Consider the following 19,153-nt stretch of genomic DNA (forward strand, 5'->3'; position numbering starts at 1 on the left):
TAAAGAGTATACTGAATAGGTGGTAAAAAGGATCAGGAATAATTCTGATTTTCAGAAGTAAATAAATTTTATTTGACTCCTGGAAAACTTGTTAGCATAAGACACCAGACTGAATGGTTGATCTACCCTAATAAAACAGCCACCCTAATGTAAAGTGACCTTGATCTTTAAAGCTACTTGCTAATAATAGCAAATGTAGCTAGCTGTATTAAAATTGTTAGGGAATACTTTAATAGGTAAAAGAATTACTAGAATGAATAACTGGGAGACATCAAACCATATCCCATGGTCCTACTGCATACATGTCATGTAATTAAATTCTCGAGCTGTTGGTGTATTGTACTGCATGTGTAGAGTATTTTGCTCAAAACGTGACAATGTCATTACTCAATAAACATTTGAACTTCAATAGTCTTGATAACAATTACAAAATAACTGTAAGAATAAGCAGTTGGTCAAAATAAATGGAATTCCAATATTTACAGTTTTTAGACACCATCCTTTAGTAAGTGATATTATAGTTGGTGGGGTGATCACACTGGGATAACTTGTATAGGGAGTAGTCCTTATCTTCAGTTACTTCTTGACCAATGTCCAGGAAGGTTGGCAGCTCTAGCTCACTGCTCAGTTTTGACGTGTATGTGGACAGTAGGAACAAATCTCTACATCTGATAAAAATGACAATGTTAGCAGTGGGGATAACTCCTGCAGTATATTAATAGCATTAAAGTACCATATATTTCCTAAAAATTTGGCAGAGATAGAATAATTTAGTTTGTGTCTGGCCAAATGATTAGGAGCAAATATATACAACTGGTACCCTGGTTGAAGTTTTAGGAATGTATCCTTGCACACTTCACGATTAGTTAATGCTAATTATTGCTTACTTCCTAGTCTTCTTGTTTCAGGAATGCCAATATGCACCGTGATACAACACCCATCAGTCGGAGTCACGCACATCACGACTGTAAAATGCCATCACCCAGGAGGTCTATCTTACACCACACCCATTTGGCCACAAAATATTATTTTTCTGTATCAGATAAACCAAGCACTCAAAAATTATCAATCCTACAATCGAATTTGTACAAGTGCACATGATAGAATCTTGCTTTAATGGGGCTCAGACATTGGACCTAACAGTGGATAATGTCACAGTATCAGATGATGGACTCTAGCTATCAATGGAAAGATCCAGGAAGAGGATCATGAGTTCCACCTGGTGAAAAAAGCTCACATTAAATTAGAAACCCTATAACTTTCTTGCTGAGCATATTGAGCTTGAGAGGATAATAAGAGGTGACAATTTTTTGGGAATCTATACCAAGTGGTCTGTATGACTCAAGTTGGATATGATCAAGTACAAGTAAAATGCTGAATTATACCAGTTGTCATTGTCTGTCCACAAAAATAGTCATACACTACAGGTGAGTAGAATTTTAGGAAAATGGGAAATAAATAATGGAAATGGCTAATACTGGTCTTCCTTCAATTTTATACCAAAACACTTCTTTGCTGCATCGTAGAATTCTCAGTTCTGCAAAATAGGTTAATACAGTTACACTATTCTAAAATATTCTCTAATAGAGCAATCAAGAATTTGATGGACCATGCAGAGACAGACTCATCAATTGTTGGAAATTTGTGAATTTCATTTCATTGGCAATACTGCTACAAGAAGATTTCTGTGCATTTAGCATTAGAATAATGTACATCTTCTGTTCACTTCCATACAATGTTATCATCATGTGTGCAGTACATACTATGTGGCCGGGATCCTTCAAGGATGTTTCACTTTTTATATACTTGGGTTTTAACTAACTATCATACTAGTTATTTATTTTATGTGACTGCTGTGTACTGAAGGCTGGCCCTGGAATTCAGTGGTGTATCTAGACTTTCTCTATTGGTAGGGCACAGCTAGGACACTGTACATGCTGCATCATCTAGGGGGATTTGGGGGCATGCCCTCCAGAAAATTTTGAATTTCAACAGCTGTAAAATGGCTTCTGAGGCCATTTCAGCTACAAAAAACATGCTTTTAGATTTTGATGAAGCAGTGTATTTAATATATATTTAATCTGTTCATACAGTAGCTAAATACTAGCAACATTAGAACAAGACAACACTAGCTACACCTGTACATCAGAGGAGGTTGGATGCATTCACGTGAGCTGTACATTTTCATTGGAAAATCTTGTTTCAAGACAATTTTATTAAAACTATAGTGCAATAGAAAGTTTAAATCTAACGGCATGGCAATCCCCAGCGAACCCTGCTGGTTTGGCTGGTAACAAAGCCAGAGTTTAAAGTACCAATAAAATAAATTACGTGAAATCAGTTTTATTGAGGAAGGTAATACAACGATCTCAGTGTAACGCAGTGAAGGGTCGTTGTTTCATTATAGAAAACGTACGTGACAAGTCTGGTGAAGTTGTATGCATCAAATCACAATTATTAATTTCACCCCGAATTTCAAGTGCCTTGAGAAAACAAAGTACATAGCCTTGAAGCCTACGTGAAGGATGATCTGAATATCTAACGAACCCCAGTGAACTCCATCATTTTTCAGTTTAGTATTGTGACTATTAAGGGTCACATGAAATAGCAAAGAAAAGAATGCAATTAAGAGCAATATACGCTTATAGCGCGTCAAACCTCCTCTGCCTGTACATTATGAAACACTACAAATCTACCAAGGATCTATAGATACGATTATTATAAACTACAAGAGCACCAGGAAGTGTCCTTATTACTTAGTCAATTATCATCAACAACAGGTGACTTAATCACATACACAATTGGCAGTCATTAATTAGAATCATCATAATCATTGGCTTTATGACAGCTCAATACTAATAATTTGCTGAGTAATTATAGAATTAAGTTTCACTAGTTAGATAATGTAATGACCAATGTGAAGCTGCACGGTGATTGTAGTCTTCAGTTTGGTAGGGCACTAGCCAAATTTAGCAGGGCCTATGCCCTACAAAGCCCTGCTGTAGATACACCACTGCTGGAAATGTATGATACCTCTCTTGAAATGTAGAGGCATAGATAGCTCAGTAATACAGTGTAATTATAATTACTCTAATAGAACAATCATCTGTAGTATGGAATTTCAGTTAATTGATGTGCCATTTTTATAATCAAAACACTGTTATACTGTACAGATTATATTATTACCTTTCAGGCTTTGGGTCCAGGAAGATGTCAAGATAGTATTGGTGCCACTTCCACACAAAACACCTCCGTAACTTACGCAGCACCACATGGTGTTTGGCCTGTCTTTGGCTCAACATCTACACCACAACAAACACACAAACAACAAGGGTAGTGTTGGTACAATAAACCTGCAGCTTATACAGCAATGAATTACTACTGAACATGTTATACTAAGACGGACTACACAATATAGCATGTATATGATAGAAACTACAAGAAGATCACTTGCAGCAAGATCCAATTTAAGAATGAGCCCTCAATATTTCTGTGCAATGACTAAATTCATGCTGAATTATGGACACTACACAAACAATGGTGCTACTTATTACTGAAAAATGTGGGTACTACAGTGAAACCTGTCTAAGTTGTTCAGTGGTCTTTGGTTGAATAACTCTCTGACCTTATTTATATATACACTGGTGGCTACGGGTATATACACTGGGGTTACTGTATAAATAGAGTTGGCCAGTGTAGTTTTCTAAACTGGATACCACTAACTGTATATTATCCAATCACACAAGTCAACAGAATCACCTCATATTGTTGTGTTGTCAGTTGTAGTCTGTTTTTAGTGGTCACTCCATCTGATCCTTTACTAGTGATAGTTTGTGTACAAATGTAGGAACCTGTAGGGGATGGGGGTATAACATGAGTAGCTGCTGCTGCTGCTGCTGCTGCTGCTGCTGCTGCTGCTGCTGCTGCTGCTGCTGCTATTATTATACCACTTACCATTATTGCCTCCTGACCTTTTCTCAATTCTGTTCAAAGACTGTTCACTGTCAGAAGTGAGAAAGATGTGCTCCAACATTACCTCCTCAATTCTTGGGAATTCCTGTAACATCATCATCATCATTATCAAGCAATGTTGGGAATAACATGTACGCTAGTTTTTTTTTTTTTTAACAAATTGGGTTTTGAATAGTGCGGTGCCCTATTAGTTAGTAATACAATAGAGCTAAATGTGATTCCTGTCCAAAATTGCTTAGTATGTAGGTAACATGTCATGGATGAGCAACCAATTACGTAATGTAGTGTATATATGAAGGATGTTATTGATTCATGTTCCCATGTTTGTAGGGATGTGTCCACTTCAGGCATTAGCTGGTGACAAATTCATAGCAATCTCTATCACTGTCAGGTTTACAACACGAGGATGCCATATGATATTTTTAGTGGCTAAAGGAGTTACTTAACTTATAGCAAGAGTTCATAATATATATACTGAGGAGATTATCCTACTCTCATACACCCCTGTAGAAGGGTGTATCATGAAAGATATGACATAACAATAACCGAATGTGTTTCTAACAACATTGCTAACAACCAAACTATCTCAAACTCTCAGTGTTTCTTGCCAAACTACAAGAGTGCCAAACCCAATACATTGGCATTTCTTTCCAGGCCATTTTGAGTATAGCAAGTTGTTGCATTTCTATGGTTGCTCGTATTGTGTTACAACTTCGCAATATGTTGGGTATATCAGAGTAGAACACTCTCCTCAGTATATATACATATTATGAATAGTCAATGGAAAGTCACTTGCCTTAAAGTTGGGTACACCCTTGATCAAGAATTTACGTTTCACAGTCTCCTTTATATGTCCATCATTGATGACATTTGTACCAGTCACCTTCTTCAGTCTTGTGCATACGATCTGTAACAAGTCATGTGACCAGCATGTGATCAGCACGTAACGGTGATTTATATACCTCCACAGTCCTTCTTATCTTTTCATCAAAGCTCATTGAGTTGTCTATTATATCATAGCAAGGATGGCCCAGCCATGCCTAAAGGAGTAATAGGTCAATGCAGTTGATACATTGTATAGCTGTGTTGTGTATTAGTTTGTATCATACAGTACGGCAAGTAGGGGTCATGAAGGGCTTTCTTGTCCAAAATATCACTCAAAAAATCAGCCATACCTTTCAGCTTGGCAAAACATGCCTTCAGAGCAACACCAAACCACTAGTATATCTGCTACAGCCTTGCGACTGTGGTTGGGCTGCAGGCTGGCTGGCAGACAAAAATGTGAGCTTCAGCGATTTCTTTTAAATTCTATATCCGGCTACCTGTAAGTGTTTTTTTTTTTGTTTGCTGTATTTGATGTTATACTAATATTATTCTGTAAAGGTGATTTTCATTGTATAAGATCTCTAGGATGATTTTTAAAGGCAGCATTTTCAGCAGTGTGCATCATTTTAGAGGTGATCCCTACTTACCATACTGTTTGATACATAAAGCTTTATTTATTCATATAACACAGACTTCCTAGTTCTAGTATTCTACAACTAAAACATTTTATTCTTCATAACAGTCTTACAAGCTATATATGGAAGAGCAGTCAGCTAATGAATAGTTCATAGGAAGTTATCTCCTACTACAAGTTTATATAAGCTGAGGAATTCCTAAAAAGGCACTATAGTGTGTCTAACCTACCTAATTTGGCCTTGTACTGCACTGTCCATTTACTATAAATAGCCACCACATCTTGGGCTTGCTAAGAACCAGAGAAAACAAAATCAACACCTGGAAGGATAAAGAAAGAGGATAGAAGAGGAAAAGAAACCAAAGAAACTAGGAGGAGAAGCCTGAATTGTTGCAGTTAGATTGTACTGTGGATAACAGCAAGTTGCTCCAGATCTTCTCTAGTAAACATCGCCTGGAACCAGCTGTAGTCATGAACACCATTATACAGTTGGTTATACTGGCACTGTCACTGCTACTGGTTAATGCTGATGATCAATATTGCACTTACCGATACAAGGAGTTGGCATACAACTGCAGCACACCAATGATTACCATAAAAAATTGCTGTGAAATTACGAAATTTCCACTACTTCCGGGAATATTCAAGTTGAGCAAAGGAGCATTTGGTAACACTGTTGATGTGTACTGTGACACGATAACTGATGGCGGAGGGTGGATGGTGATAACAAAAAACAAGAAGAGCAGTACAGTGAGCTTTAAAAGGAACTGGACTGACTATGAAGAAGGATTTGGTGACCTTAACACTGAATTTTGGTATGGCCTAAAAGAAATTCAGTGCTTAACACAAACTGGTAAATGGGAGATGAGAGTAGATTATCAAAAGGAAGACACTTCATGGTCCTACCTCCACTACAAAAATTTCAGTTTAGGAAGTACCAGGGAGGAGTATAAACTCAATATTAATGGCTTTACTGGTGCGGGCACTGATCATTTTGCATCTCAGCCACTGAACGGGATGAGATTCAGTACTAAAGACAACGATAACGATGGCCACGTCAGCAGTAACTGTGCAGTCAGCTGGGGTGGTGGTGCTGGCTGGTGGTATAACAAGTGTGCCAATATTGGCCTCACATATGTAAGTCCCTGGGTAGGAGGTAAAGGAATGTTGTCAGCAGAGATGAAGATCCGCACTACAGGTTGTGTAGGTTACTAAATCATACCCATCCTTATTATGACAGATGATGCAGCACTACACCCAATACACCTGTACAGAGCCCATCATGCATTCAAGTTTTTGTGTGTCTACTATATAAAATATATAGTGTTTGTAACGTTTTGATGAGAAAATTTTCAGCTAAAATTATACAGCAATTTAAATGTTTAAAAAAATTTAAATAGCTAGTTTGATTACTTTTATGTCCAGCTAGCTAGCTATATTATACTCTTTATTTTCCACATAGTATAAACTATAAATAACTTGAAGCAGCTATCTTTTACATTCGTACACAATAAGCGCCTCTAAAATAATTATTGTGTTTAATCTTTTAAAGCTACTACAGCAACCGTTAAAGGCTTCAGCTACATTTCTAATGGCCTAAATGTTGATGATTTATTTAACAGCAAAACATTGCTGGAGAGTCCACCATTAAGAGTGGAACCCTCACTCTTAGAAGTCGGGATCCTGAGGTGGATCCACCGCTCAAAGGCATTATTAACTAGCTACCTTGCAAAAAAAACTGGTAAGACTATAAAACGATTACCCAGAGCGTTAATAAATGCTAGAGACAACTACTTGGACACCCGTTCACTCTCGTCTTACGTACACGTACTCACACTTCATTAAAATCATGTGTTTGGGTTGTGGCACATGCTGCAACTATTAATTATCCTTCAAGAAGAACAAAGAAACGAACGAACGGTGAAAGCAAACAGCATGGTGCAGTGGACAGAACGTAATTGAAACAAAAGATTCATGAATCTGCTGCCATTACCTTGGCTGTCTGAAATTTCTGGAGCCATACGCCTAGCGCAACCGGGTCTTACAGCAGGCAGTCAGGCAGATGAAATTCAGATAAATTTCAAAATTTTTAAAACTTACTGTACATTGAAACATTGCTTTGTTTAACCAAGGTACAGCATTATTATAGCAGTACTAATGCATTCCAGGTGGTTTTTTCGGGTAAAACTCATTGCAAAGCCGTTTTTAAAGTGCGAAAATCCATGAAACCACATGATTTCTTACCAATCCCTACTTATTAAGTACTATCATACTTAATGATAAAAAGACAATACTGCATGGATTTGCATTGTTTGGGATGTGGGAGCAAGAAATAATGTTATGAAATGCAGCAAATATTCATCTAAACAATGACATTTCTTTACTCTGCACATAACCAAAGTTCACCTAACAAAGGAGCATCTAAATCTTTAAACAGCTGGACTTACAAATGTTGTTCTTCAACATATGCAATGAGAAGAAATGGAGATATATACGACATAGTGTTTCCTATGATTTTTAAAAACACCCTTACAGTCATTAGCCAACATTTAAGTTCTCTAAAGATGAAATATCGTGAGATATATTCTCAGTGGGCAGACAAATGGTATGGCATGATGTCTCAACTCTCAAATAATGGTCTGGGAAAAGCTGCAGTACTGGACTCCTATTAGATCTGTTAAGTTTTAGTTGTCTGATCAACTATCTCAGGTGGGCACAGCCATCAGAATAATTTATACAGTCCACACAAAAACAAACACCTCAATTCTGTATTTTGAAAGTTGAGTGCTCAAAATCAATGCTGAAAAGTAAGATTTGATATAGTGTGCATGGAAGACCCAGGAACGCGCCCACATCTGGCCACAGCATGGCTGGCTATAGGCATGCACCTGGTTTCAAGGTTAGTCACACTTCATCATCAAACATCTCGTGATCTTAAAATGAAAATTCAACCCCAACACCTCAACATTGATCTAAAGTATTCTAGTGTGCAAATCAACATTGATAAATAATAATTCTCAGAGTCCTTCTTTCAGCCACCCAACACTTTCTGTGTTTCCTAGCTAAGAAAATCTAAACCAAAACAGCCAACTGTGAAAATAGTGCGGCCCTACAAAAAATCCCAGGTTGAAAAAAGATGCGAAATCAAAGGTGGCGCTGGCAATCATTATTTTTGGTTACTTCCTTTTGTAATTGCATATGCCAAAGCTGGCTATATTTTACTTGTCTTTTTCTTTTATTATAGGAAGATTAAGAATTTGTTAGGTGCATTTGACACAGTTTTCGTATGTATATATAGTATAGCGGCGTAACCCCCAAAAATTGACAAGTCACCCTGTAAAGAATTCAACTACAGTCACCCTGTAGAGAGTTGCAAAATAATAATTATGTGACCGGATCTGCAAGTATCCCATATGTTAGCACAAGCCTAATTTTACAGAATACAATAAACGTAATGGGTGAAATATTTACAAAATCAAAAAAATTCCATAAATTTTTTGAGCGCTTGTTTCACGTTAAAGGAAGGTGATAGTAGCAAAAACTATGGTAGCATTGTGATCCCCAAAGCAAGAGAAGTTCGAAAATCTTTGTTTTGTGTCAGTATTCCTAAGGTGAGAGAAGATATGAGTATTAAGTTTGCCATACATTGGATGAGCAGTTCATCATCATTTTTCTCTCACGTTTTCGCCTTTTCCCAGCTTGTAGAAAAGGCCTGAAAGACAAAACGTACCCAGCAATGGATTCACCTGTTAATGGAGAATCCGATGGTGAAAATTGCATCTTGGAAGAGGACTGCATTTGAAAGTTATGGCGATTTATTTAAGCACATGTAGTTTATTTTCACACCATCACTGTATAAATCGATTTTTCTGCTGTTACCACTTTGTAGCACTAACTTCGAAAGTTCAAGGCTTCTAGAGCTGAAACTTCAGTTGACCATTCCTTTGGCTATCTTGACAAAGAAAATGTAATAAAATGGAATTCGAAAAGTGCGCTAACATAGGGTCCTTGCAAATCTGTTCACATATGTGCTTATGAGCTTTATCCGAAATTACGTCACATACATAAAAATGGCTGCTGTAGTGTGGGGACATTCGTAAAATTTGTATGGGCGACTATGGGAAAAATTTTTTTGAACGGCAATACCTCAGCCAAGAAGGAAGATATCAAACTCTAACTAGCAGGTATAGCTATAAGACATTACAGTAAGTGCGTAAAAGCGATTTTTGGTTGATTTTCAAAACAACGCTAGATTCCTATTCTTTCAGCTAATTTATAACCATACCCGCTGACTAGAGCTTGATATCTTCCATCTTAGCTGAGATATCGCCGTTCAAAAATTTTCTTCTCATAGTCGCCCATACAAATTTTACGAACGTCCCCACACTACAGCAGCCATTTTATGTCTGTGACATAATTTTGGAGCACAACCAAAAAATCATGTGCTTTTTCATAAAGCCATGAAACTTTCCACATAAATAGTAGTCCTCAATACATGTAATTTTAGATATAGTGCCATCGCTAATTTGACCTTTGGTGACCTTTACAGCCATTTCTGTACAGAAAATTGATCATTTTTGTCTTTAACTCCCTGAGGTAGTAATTAACTTGTTAAAAACATGATACCAAACAAAAGATGAAACAACTTGGTTTTTATTTGAAGTCAATAGGTGATTTCATTACAAAGTTATGATCATTTTTATTAGCTGCAAAATTTTTTTTGATAAATTTATGCATAATTATCTGCCCACAGGTAATTCACACCTGGAGGGCAGGTAAATATATCAAATTTTGCAGCTAATAAAATTGATCATAACTTTGTAATGAAATCACCTATTGACTTCAAATAAAAACCAAGTTGTTTCTTCTAGCAAGATCTTTTGTTTGGTACCATGTTTTAACAAGTTAATTACTGCCTCAGGGAGTTAAAGACAAAAAAGATCAATTTCCTGTACAAAAATGGCCGTAAAGGTCACCAAAGGTCAAATTAGCGATGGCACTATATCTAAAAGTACATGTATTGAGGACTACTATTTATGTGGAAAGTTTCATGGCTTTATGAAAAAGTGAACTCTCTACAAGGTGACTTGTTCGTAGCTGAAATTGAAGTTTACAGGGTGATTTGTCTACAGGGTGATTTGTCTACAGGGGACTTGAAATGTAGCTGAACTCTCTACAAGATGACTTATTGTGGCAGAACTCTCTACAGGGTGACTTGTTGTGGCAGAACTCTCTACAGGGTGACTTGTGGCAGAACTCTCTACAGGGTGACTTGTTGCTAGCTGAGCTCCCTAAGTTGACTTCTTTGTAGCTGAACTCTTTACAGGGTTACTTGTTTGTAGTTGAACTCTCTATAGGATGACCTGCAACTTACTGAATGTTCTAATGGGGGCACTATTAGAGCACCTCAATCAACATGTAGTTGATTTTCAGTGTTTTTTTATATTAAACCACTGAAATGGTATTCTATGATGATTACTCCACATATACATAGATTTTCAGCTCATTCCTATAAGCAGTTTTCCCAGTAGGCGTGAATCTGAGAGATTCACTTTGATATAACCAGGCATGGGGCGAAGTACTTTGGTACTTGTACTTAAGGACACTTAAGTACACCTTCTTGAGTACTTGTACTTATACTTAAATCCTAAGTAATGTACTTAAGTACTTAAAGTACTTCAAAGTACTTTGAAGTACATGAAGTCCATTTACATATACATATACAAGTGAAATAAGTTGTAGCTATATATATATTGGCTGAATTTGGCTCAAAGCTGATATATTACTGGATTGACATGGTCAGCTTTTGGTTGAAGTCATTTGCTCTACAAACAGGATTTAAAAGGTTTCCCATCTTCTGATTCATTTCTCTGTTGATTTTAGAAACAGTTGTACTGCTTTTGGCCTGAAAGATTTAGTTGATCATTATAAGAAGCAGGCAGCTATAGCAGCTAAGAAGAAAGATTATGTCCTGAACAGAAAGTCAACAACAATGAAGTACACTCACTAAGCAGGTGGATGAATACATTAAAGCTGATGCAGTAACAATGGCCCAAAATCCAGCAAATATGATAACCAAAACAAATATCCTCTGCTTTCAAGGTTGGCAAAAACATCCTAGGAGTACCATCTTTCTCTGTCTCTGTTGAGAGACTCTTTAGCATTGCAGGAGAGGTATTTACTCCTGAAAGATTTCACCTTACAGATGACAGATTTTATTAGGTGCAACTAAATGCAATCGTGAACACTGTAAGCATAATCTGTACTTGTACTTAAATACTTCCAAAAGTACTTGTACTTTACTTAAGTACTTTCACATGTACTTCGCCCCATGCCTGGATATAACCCCTTCAAGTGTACCACATTTCAGAGTATATGTTGGTGTTTTAGGGCAGATTTTGCAAAGTACACAAAAAAAAGTAGAAGAAAAAAAAGGAAAAAACTCTTTTACCTCGGAAATGGCTGGGAAGATTTCTTCAAACTGGGTGTCTGGACTCCTCTACTTGGTGGGTATCAAAAAATGATTCCAATTGGTTAAGGGATCATGGAGCTATATATTATGTGAAAAATGCATTTTCTTCCTGTCAATGTACCCATGCAGTGTGGTGTGCCGGCTTCTTGAGCCACATGACACACTACCATGTGCCTTGATTATGCATACTATACTTGTGAATGTGACAGAAGGACTTCTAGACAGCATGTAGGGGTGAGCCTGTGGTGTATTTGATGTGAAAGTTAATCGGATTGTTATGCTATGAAGATAATAAATGAGGAAGCGCTTCATGAAAGTGATAGATTGGAAAGTTTGTATGATGAGGATCATCGGAGTACACAGGTTCGTGCAGTTGGAATCAAAGAAGATGAGGAGGATAGCGACAAAAATAAAGATTTGTACCTGAATGGTGGTAGACTCTACAATAACCCAATTATAGTGGGTTGGAATAGTCCAGTAATGAATGAATTGCCTTTCAGGGATTTTTCTAGAAAATAAATTCAGGGGGGGCAATCCGAGTTTTTCAGAAATTGAGGGGGGGGGGGGGGGGGGGGGGCAGAACTTTAGTCTAACTAAATCACCTGTTTACTCAGGCTGATTGAGGCAGAGTTCAGGGGGGGGGGCAAAATCATTTTCAGGAGGGGCAAAATGCCCCCTTTGCCCCCCCTAGAAAAATCCCTGCCTTTTGAACTTTTATACCTGTATCCACGTCTGTTGCCTAAACTTTCAAGTAATCATTCAACAGTAGCACCTTCCATTTTCCTCCAGTCTCAGCTTCCTATGGTTTTTCCCGGGGGTGGGACACTCTTGCAAATTATAAGCATGTGTCTTTTCAGTCATGTAATGATAAACCGATATTCGGATGTTTGATAGGACTAACTCATGTTTAATAGCACCAGCCCATGCTTGGAGTGTTATTGTGCGGTGTGCTGGCGATTATAGTACTAATGTTATCTACCACGTAGCTAACCATCAAATTGGTGAAGAATTGATAAGTCTACTGAGAATGATAGCACCAGTAGCGTCAGGATTCCGTACCATAATTTATCGTGTGGTGTTTGATAGGACCAGTTTACTCCATTTGTTCATAGCGTAATTTATCATGTAATGCTTGTTAACTTTGTGCTTGTTACTGGACATTGTCCATACATGTATGATGCTTGTACATACCCACATTCTGCGTAGTAAGGGGCTCGCCCCAATGATACCAATTTCAAGTACCATGTTTGGTTGTGCAATCACACGTAGCAAAATGTATGTTATTGAAGTTACCACCTATTATGCCTGGAGACAACTCGGAAGTACTTGCTTCTATGATGCAACAGACACTTATAAGAATTCCCGATGACTATGTGTGCTGATGTGGAGAACTTGAAATGCCCAAACCCTAGGAGGGTAGGGAGCACAGCTCTCTGACAGTCATCAATCTGATTTAACATTTATATGACTAAAGCATTTGTATATCTGCTGTAAATAATCCCTGCACATGTATTCCTAGCCTTTCTAACATTTGTATCATTTAATTTATGAGTCAAAATTTTTACTTTCATGAACATCATGTGCCAAAGTTCCATAACCATTGCCGTAAAATAGCTGCTGCTTCATTAAAGCAGCCATTGTTTTGTTATCAGGTTACAAAAGTCGAAAAGAAAAGTATACAGGGGCGGATCTAGGGGGTGGGCTTTGGGGGCTGAAGCCCCCCTTCACTTTTAGGCTTTACTTGATCAATATGCTGAGGATTATAATGAAATTTCGTCTTAGCATTATTATACGATCACTAATAATGCAAATACTGACTCAGAAACCCACCTTATAAACAGGCATTATTAGGGATTTATGCTGGTTATGCATCAAGGACCCAGATCAGCATTAGAGGTGTACAAGATCGAGATACTCTAATAGAACAGTCACCTAACTACTCTAATAGAATATTCAGTGTAAGCATAAAAGTTGGTTCTGTTATGGAATTTTTCCAAATCTGCCTACACCTATAGTGCATTGGTCTGTTTAAAAGGCTTGTTCATCTACTTGTGTAGTTACTGGTATACTTAATTCAGGTACACAATTCCATTGAAAATGCTCTCAGATTCAATCTCGTATCATTCAAATTTCAAAATTTTCTAGTTTCAACATTATTATTCTATCATGCATGCAATTGTGAGAGGGTGCATCATGTGCTTGGTTGTCTGAACCTTTTCATTAGGAAATGCTGCAGAGAGCCATGTATATCTAAAGGCAGTATATAAAATATTTACAGGCAGAAATATGCATTTTATGTGGAAATGTCTCCAAATTGCAGTATTCTAGCATCTATTGTTCAAAAATTTCCTTGGAGGGGGCATGCCCCCAGCCCTCCCCCCCAGTTCCAGCATGCTGGGCACACCTCCACCCAAGAGATTAGTACCTTGAGTTAGCCCCCCCCCCCTTTTATAAATCCTAGATCCGCCCCTGGTATAGGGAACATGTGTTGGACTATGAAACCAAGATAATTACCAGGTCTATTTTAGATGGTACACATAACCACTTAGTAAAGTTTCGATACACACATAAAGAGTGACTAGCTTCTAAACTTAGTAGTAGCATTTACAAAGTGGCTCATTACCTCAATCAACTTCTGATCCAGTCCAAATGCTTGTTCAGCAGTTTCATTTCGGATGGTACTGTCAGTGGAGAGGCCATAATACTGCTCTGCTCCATTGGCTGCTGTCACCTAAAATAAATTATCAATTACTACCATAATTACAGAAATACAAACGAATTACAAGGTGAAGCACTTGGTCATATCGTCCGTCCCTCAGTTGCAGCAAATCTAGTCCTCTGCTTGATACATACTCCTCCCACCAGTCCTCGTTCATAACTACACACAACACACAATTAGCCATGTTGCTCCATGATGTACCATACGAGTGTCTATCTTATCAATATTCAAAAGGATGGACTTTACTTTAGAAAGATAATTGGTTACATGACAACTTTCTTATACTCTAGCTAGATACTATTTATTTTCTATAAAACTTGTTTAATAGCTGCATTCAGTTACCATATATACGGTCCATAAGAATCATCAATGGGGTAAGGAAACATAACATCACAAAAGTTATGATTAAGTTTACGTGGCATTCATATGATATCATTACAGTGGATCATCCATTATCTGAACACCAGACTAACAGGGTGATATAAATCATTTTAACTCTTAATTGTCTCTATGATGTAAATAGAACAGCAGTCCAACATTACTGTTTATATTAGGAGCCAGTAGATGTCACAAAAGCACTATGGCTGCTACTTCAAGCCCACACCGTCACAGAAATTCTACTAAATCCTACACAAAGATTATCAAGTGGATATGGTCTATGACAAAGGCTCAGTCCACTATACACATCACAGATCTCCTATCAATGGCATACTTGAGTGCTGGCGTGTTAAACAGATCTCTTAGTCCAACAAAGAAGCTGCAAGTTGGTGAGACTATGTCTAGGCAATGCAATGATAATGGGAACCCTCTTAAGAGGAAGCAGCACCCTGATTAAAACATAACTTGCAGATTGGATGACAAACAAAATGTGGCTATAATCCTTTTGTAAATTGCTGAGTGTACAATACAAGCCATACCAAGTGATGCATGGGTGGTAACTTTTTCCACATACTAGTTGACAACCATGGAACAGTGTGGGCATGCAGAGCTATCCTGAAGTTGGGAACAATAAAGTGACACTTACACACTGACAGGTCCATTATTCCACGGTCACACAGTACCAAACAATTCTTTCCCTCTCCCTTTGCCAACTCAAAGAATGTCTTCTCAATCTGCAAGTGCATGTCGTTCATGTTCTCCTGAAATTGTACAGCTAAAAGAAAAAGTGACTTGTTTACAAACAAGAAGAGTCACGGTACATGTGATGCTTACATCTTTCCTTTGAGAGGTCACCAATCTTCACACCACACCTATATGTCACAACAAAACACTATGCCACTACACAAATGAAACAGAAATGCAACACTTTTAACTGGTTGTGGCGGTAAGCCTATAACTAGTAATGCTTGACTTCCTATAAATTTGACAACATGTTTTAAACTAGACAAAAAGCTTCTCTAGTACCTGTGCTGGTTTGAGAACTTTCCTAAGCGGTAAGCTTCCCAACAATCTTTTTAGTGTATAGCTGCATGCATGTGCTGCTGGGCTAGGGGGTTCAAGTCAGTAGCTGTTTCAATGTAAGACTGCACAGCCATGTGTGTTATGCAGAATAACAGATAACTACACGACAAATTTGGTAGTACCATTAAATTTCTATCCATTTACAGTAAACAACAAAGCGGCTGTTGTGTGTATGTGTCAACCATAACCTGATGTACTGCTCATATAACTCCTGCCCACATACATAACAACATGTTCAGTTACTGTGCAACTTGGATGGTGTGTTGTATACTTACTGGAAAAAGATGGTGGCTTTTTCTGGCACTGCATAAACCTGTTGATTACAAGCACCATACACTAGACTGATGTGTCTGTAAAGCCATACATGTACAGACCTTCCATCCTTGCTCCTCAAAAAGGGCACGCAACTTCTTCCAAGCAGTGGTCTTCCCAGCACAAGGCCCTGTGAGTACAAACAAGAAAAACACACATGAGGAGGCTGTTGAATAATTCAAATATGAGCAGCAGGAAGACAGTTATCGAATTAGGAAACCTGCGCCAGCGCGCGCTAAGCATGGCTAGGTAGCTACACCCGTTTAAGCCTCAGTACGATGCGATGCGTTGTGTTACCTCCAGTAAGAACAAGTTTATAGACGACCGGTTCCCTTCCCTCGTCGTAGGCTGGAGATAAAGGTAACGCGTTGGCTGCAGATATCTTCTTGACTTTGTGCGGAGTGGTAGTTTCCGCGGGATCCATACTTTAAACCTCTTTGAGATACGGTGATTAAAAATGATGAGTAGCTAGTTGCCTGCATCAACAAAGACAATAAACAGGTGGAACAATTCAAATTCAATTTCTTGTCATGACAAAAATACAAATTTTTACAGCTGCACAAATTTGCCACATGATGCATTCTGATGATCACGTGATAGACCGTAAAATGTTTGTGGTAGTTTCGAAAAAACAGAAAAAAAATTAATACTAGACGAACCACCAGCAACGATGAGCGGTGCGCTTACGAGGCCGGAGCATGCAGCCGGGAAAGACATGTTTCGTTTCGCTCATCTTTTATAACCTGATACAAGAGGGTAACTTCTGAGCTACTGCATGTGTTAAGTTTATTTGCAGAGGTGCATGACTACTCTTACTGTGATATTAGCATAGATAGTATATACCCTACCTACTATCTATGATATGAGCCTAATAGCATTTCAAGCACTGCTTGCATTATTGCTTATGCATGGTTGCTAAGCAGCATATGAGCATGACATCATAATTGAGGCCTTGTTAGTGGTCTAGCTGCAGCTGGGGTTTGTAAACAAGCAAGGCTGAATAAACTAGCGGGGGTGTGCATGAGAATGCATGTTGTAAGCTGCATCAGCACTTCTTTCAACAATGACATGCTGTAGTTTAGCATAAATTTTATATACTCCGTAAGTGTTATACTTAGATATAGCTATATATAGTTATACTTTCACCATCATCTTCAATGTATGCTATTGAAATAAATAGTTATAAGGTCTGCACTACCAGTCTTTAGATAGTGACAATTAATTGAATGATCGTTTACTCCACAAAATCGGCTACAGCCAGTCACATTATATTATTGACTGTGTTTATATAGCTGGTGACCTCATCAATGTATTTTTACTGCGCATGTACTCTATTATCTCATCATGCTGCTTCAAAAGTACATGCACTATTATAATTAGCTACTGTATAGCCAGAAATTTTCAAGACGAACCTTTCTAATTTTGCATTTTTGTACTTCATGAAAATACATTTAAAATTATTTTGCTACTCTCACCAACCATACATGCATTGAGTATAGATCACAAGCTTCATAAGCATTTTTTAAAACTCATCACAAGGATGGGTAGTATCTAGCTGCGTGGAGCTGACTCATTACTATAGTTGGGTGCATTAACCGCAGTCCCTCACTGGCAGGCAACAATAACATATAACATATGATTTACTCTATATATAGCATTGAAATTTGTGGGGACTTTAACTATATATATACCTGAAAATTTCGCATGCCCCCAAAATTCCACCTTTGAAAATCATCCTAAAGACATCTTACACAACGAAAATCACCTTTACGGAATAATACTAGTTAAAATTTTTGGAATTTTCACTAGAGTAGGGACCATAGCACATTGATAAAAAGTACTGAAACAGCTGGAGTAGTGCACGATATTAAATCACAGTAAAACAATAAGAAGTGTTATATCCCTACTATGCATTTCTCTTTCAGTACTTTTTATCAATGTGCTATGGTCTCTACTCTAGTTGAAAATTCCTATTTTTTTGTGTATTTGTTTGTACTATGACTGGTGAACCCACGCATACCACATCTGAAATGGTGCTGTGCGCCCCAGCTATATCAATATCGTTTGAAAGTGAAGTATTCGTTATGCTTCATTGTCAGCTATGTTCAACCTATTACACAGCAGTACGAATCAAAAAACTGTTTGAAAAGCACCTCTGCAATCAAAATAGCCACTATGAAAAATATGGACAATTTCTGTTAGGAAGGGAAGCCATCACATACTACCGCCAAATCGACACTTTTCGCTGTCAGCAAAGATGAATGGGACACAAAGGAGGACACTGGTAAGTCCATGAAGAAATTGCACGTACTGCAGTATGCCAAAAGGCACCTCTCAGGCTGAAGTGACGTTGAACAGGAATTTTAGTCTCACTGCCTGACTGACCACAGTTGCAAGGCTAGAGCCTAAATGAAGCAGCACATGGCCACCATTTTACGCCACAATAACAAACTCACCAGTGGAATGTGCCTTTTGGGGTACTGACGAATGTAGGCCCTCTGCGCCTTGTCTTTTCTTTTATCTTCAATCAGGCTGCTTGTCTTCTTCATCCAATGAAACCATATCAAGGCATTAATTTTCTGTATCAACACACTTCAGCAGCATACTTATACAAAGAAATCTCTTGGCTGCTTCACTTATAATTGAACTCATTTCTGGATGTAAATATAGCTAAGTAACCTACTTTTTGTTCCAATTATGAAACCCATGAGGCTTAGACAAAGACAAGAGGAAATCCCCAGTCAGAATATATCAACAA

The 19,153-nt window shown here is 37.9% G+C and overlaps 1 protein-coding gene across 1 annotated transcript; it reads right to left on the reverse strand.

Annotated features, from left to right (window-relative positions):
- Nucleotides 1-382: 382 nt before the first annotated feature.
- On the reverse strand, nucleotides 383-16,974 carry LOC136244359 (TRPL translocation defect protein 14-like). The gene is made up of 13 exons (XM_066035929.1): nucleotides 16,693-16,974; nucleotides 16,458-16,525; nucleotides 16,359-16,396; nucleotides 15,835-15,872; nucleotides 15,647-15,775; nucleotides 14,687-14,781; nucleotides 14,527-14,634; nucleotides 4,935-5,012; nucleotides 4,769-4,879; nucleotides 3,955-4,057; nucleotides 3,760-3,851; nucleotides 3,187-3,302; nucleotides 383-668 (listed from the first exon to the last, which is right to left on the reverse strand). The coding sequence occupies exons 1-13, from the start codon at nucleotides 16,817-16,819 to the stop codon at nucleotides 503-505; spliced, it is 1,269 nt and encodes a 422-aa protein (XP_065892001.1). The 5' UTR covers nucleotides 16,820-16,974; the 3' UTR covers nucleotides 383-502.
- Between the last annotated feature and the right edge of the window lie 2,179 nt (nucleotides 16,975-19,153).

This window comes from Dysidea avara, chromosome 14, assembly GCF_963678975.1.
Source record: "Dysidea avara chromosome 14, odDysAvar1.4, whole genome shotgun sequence".
NCBI lineage: Eukaryota > Metazoa > Porifera > Demospongiae > Dictyoceratida > Dysideidae > Dysidea > Dysidea avara.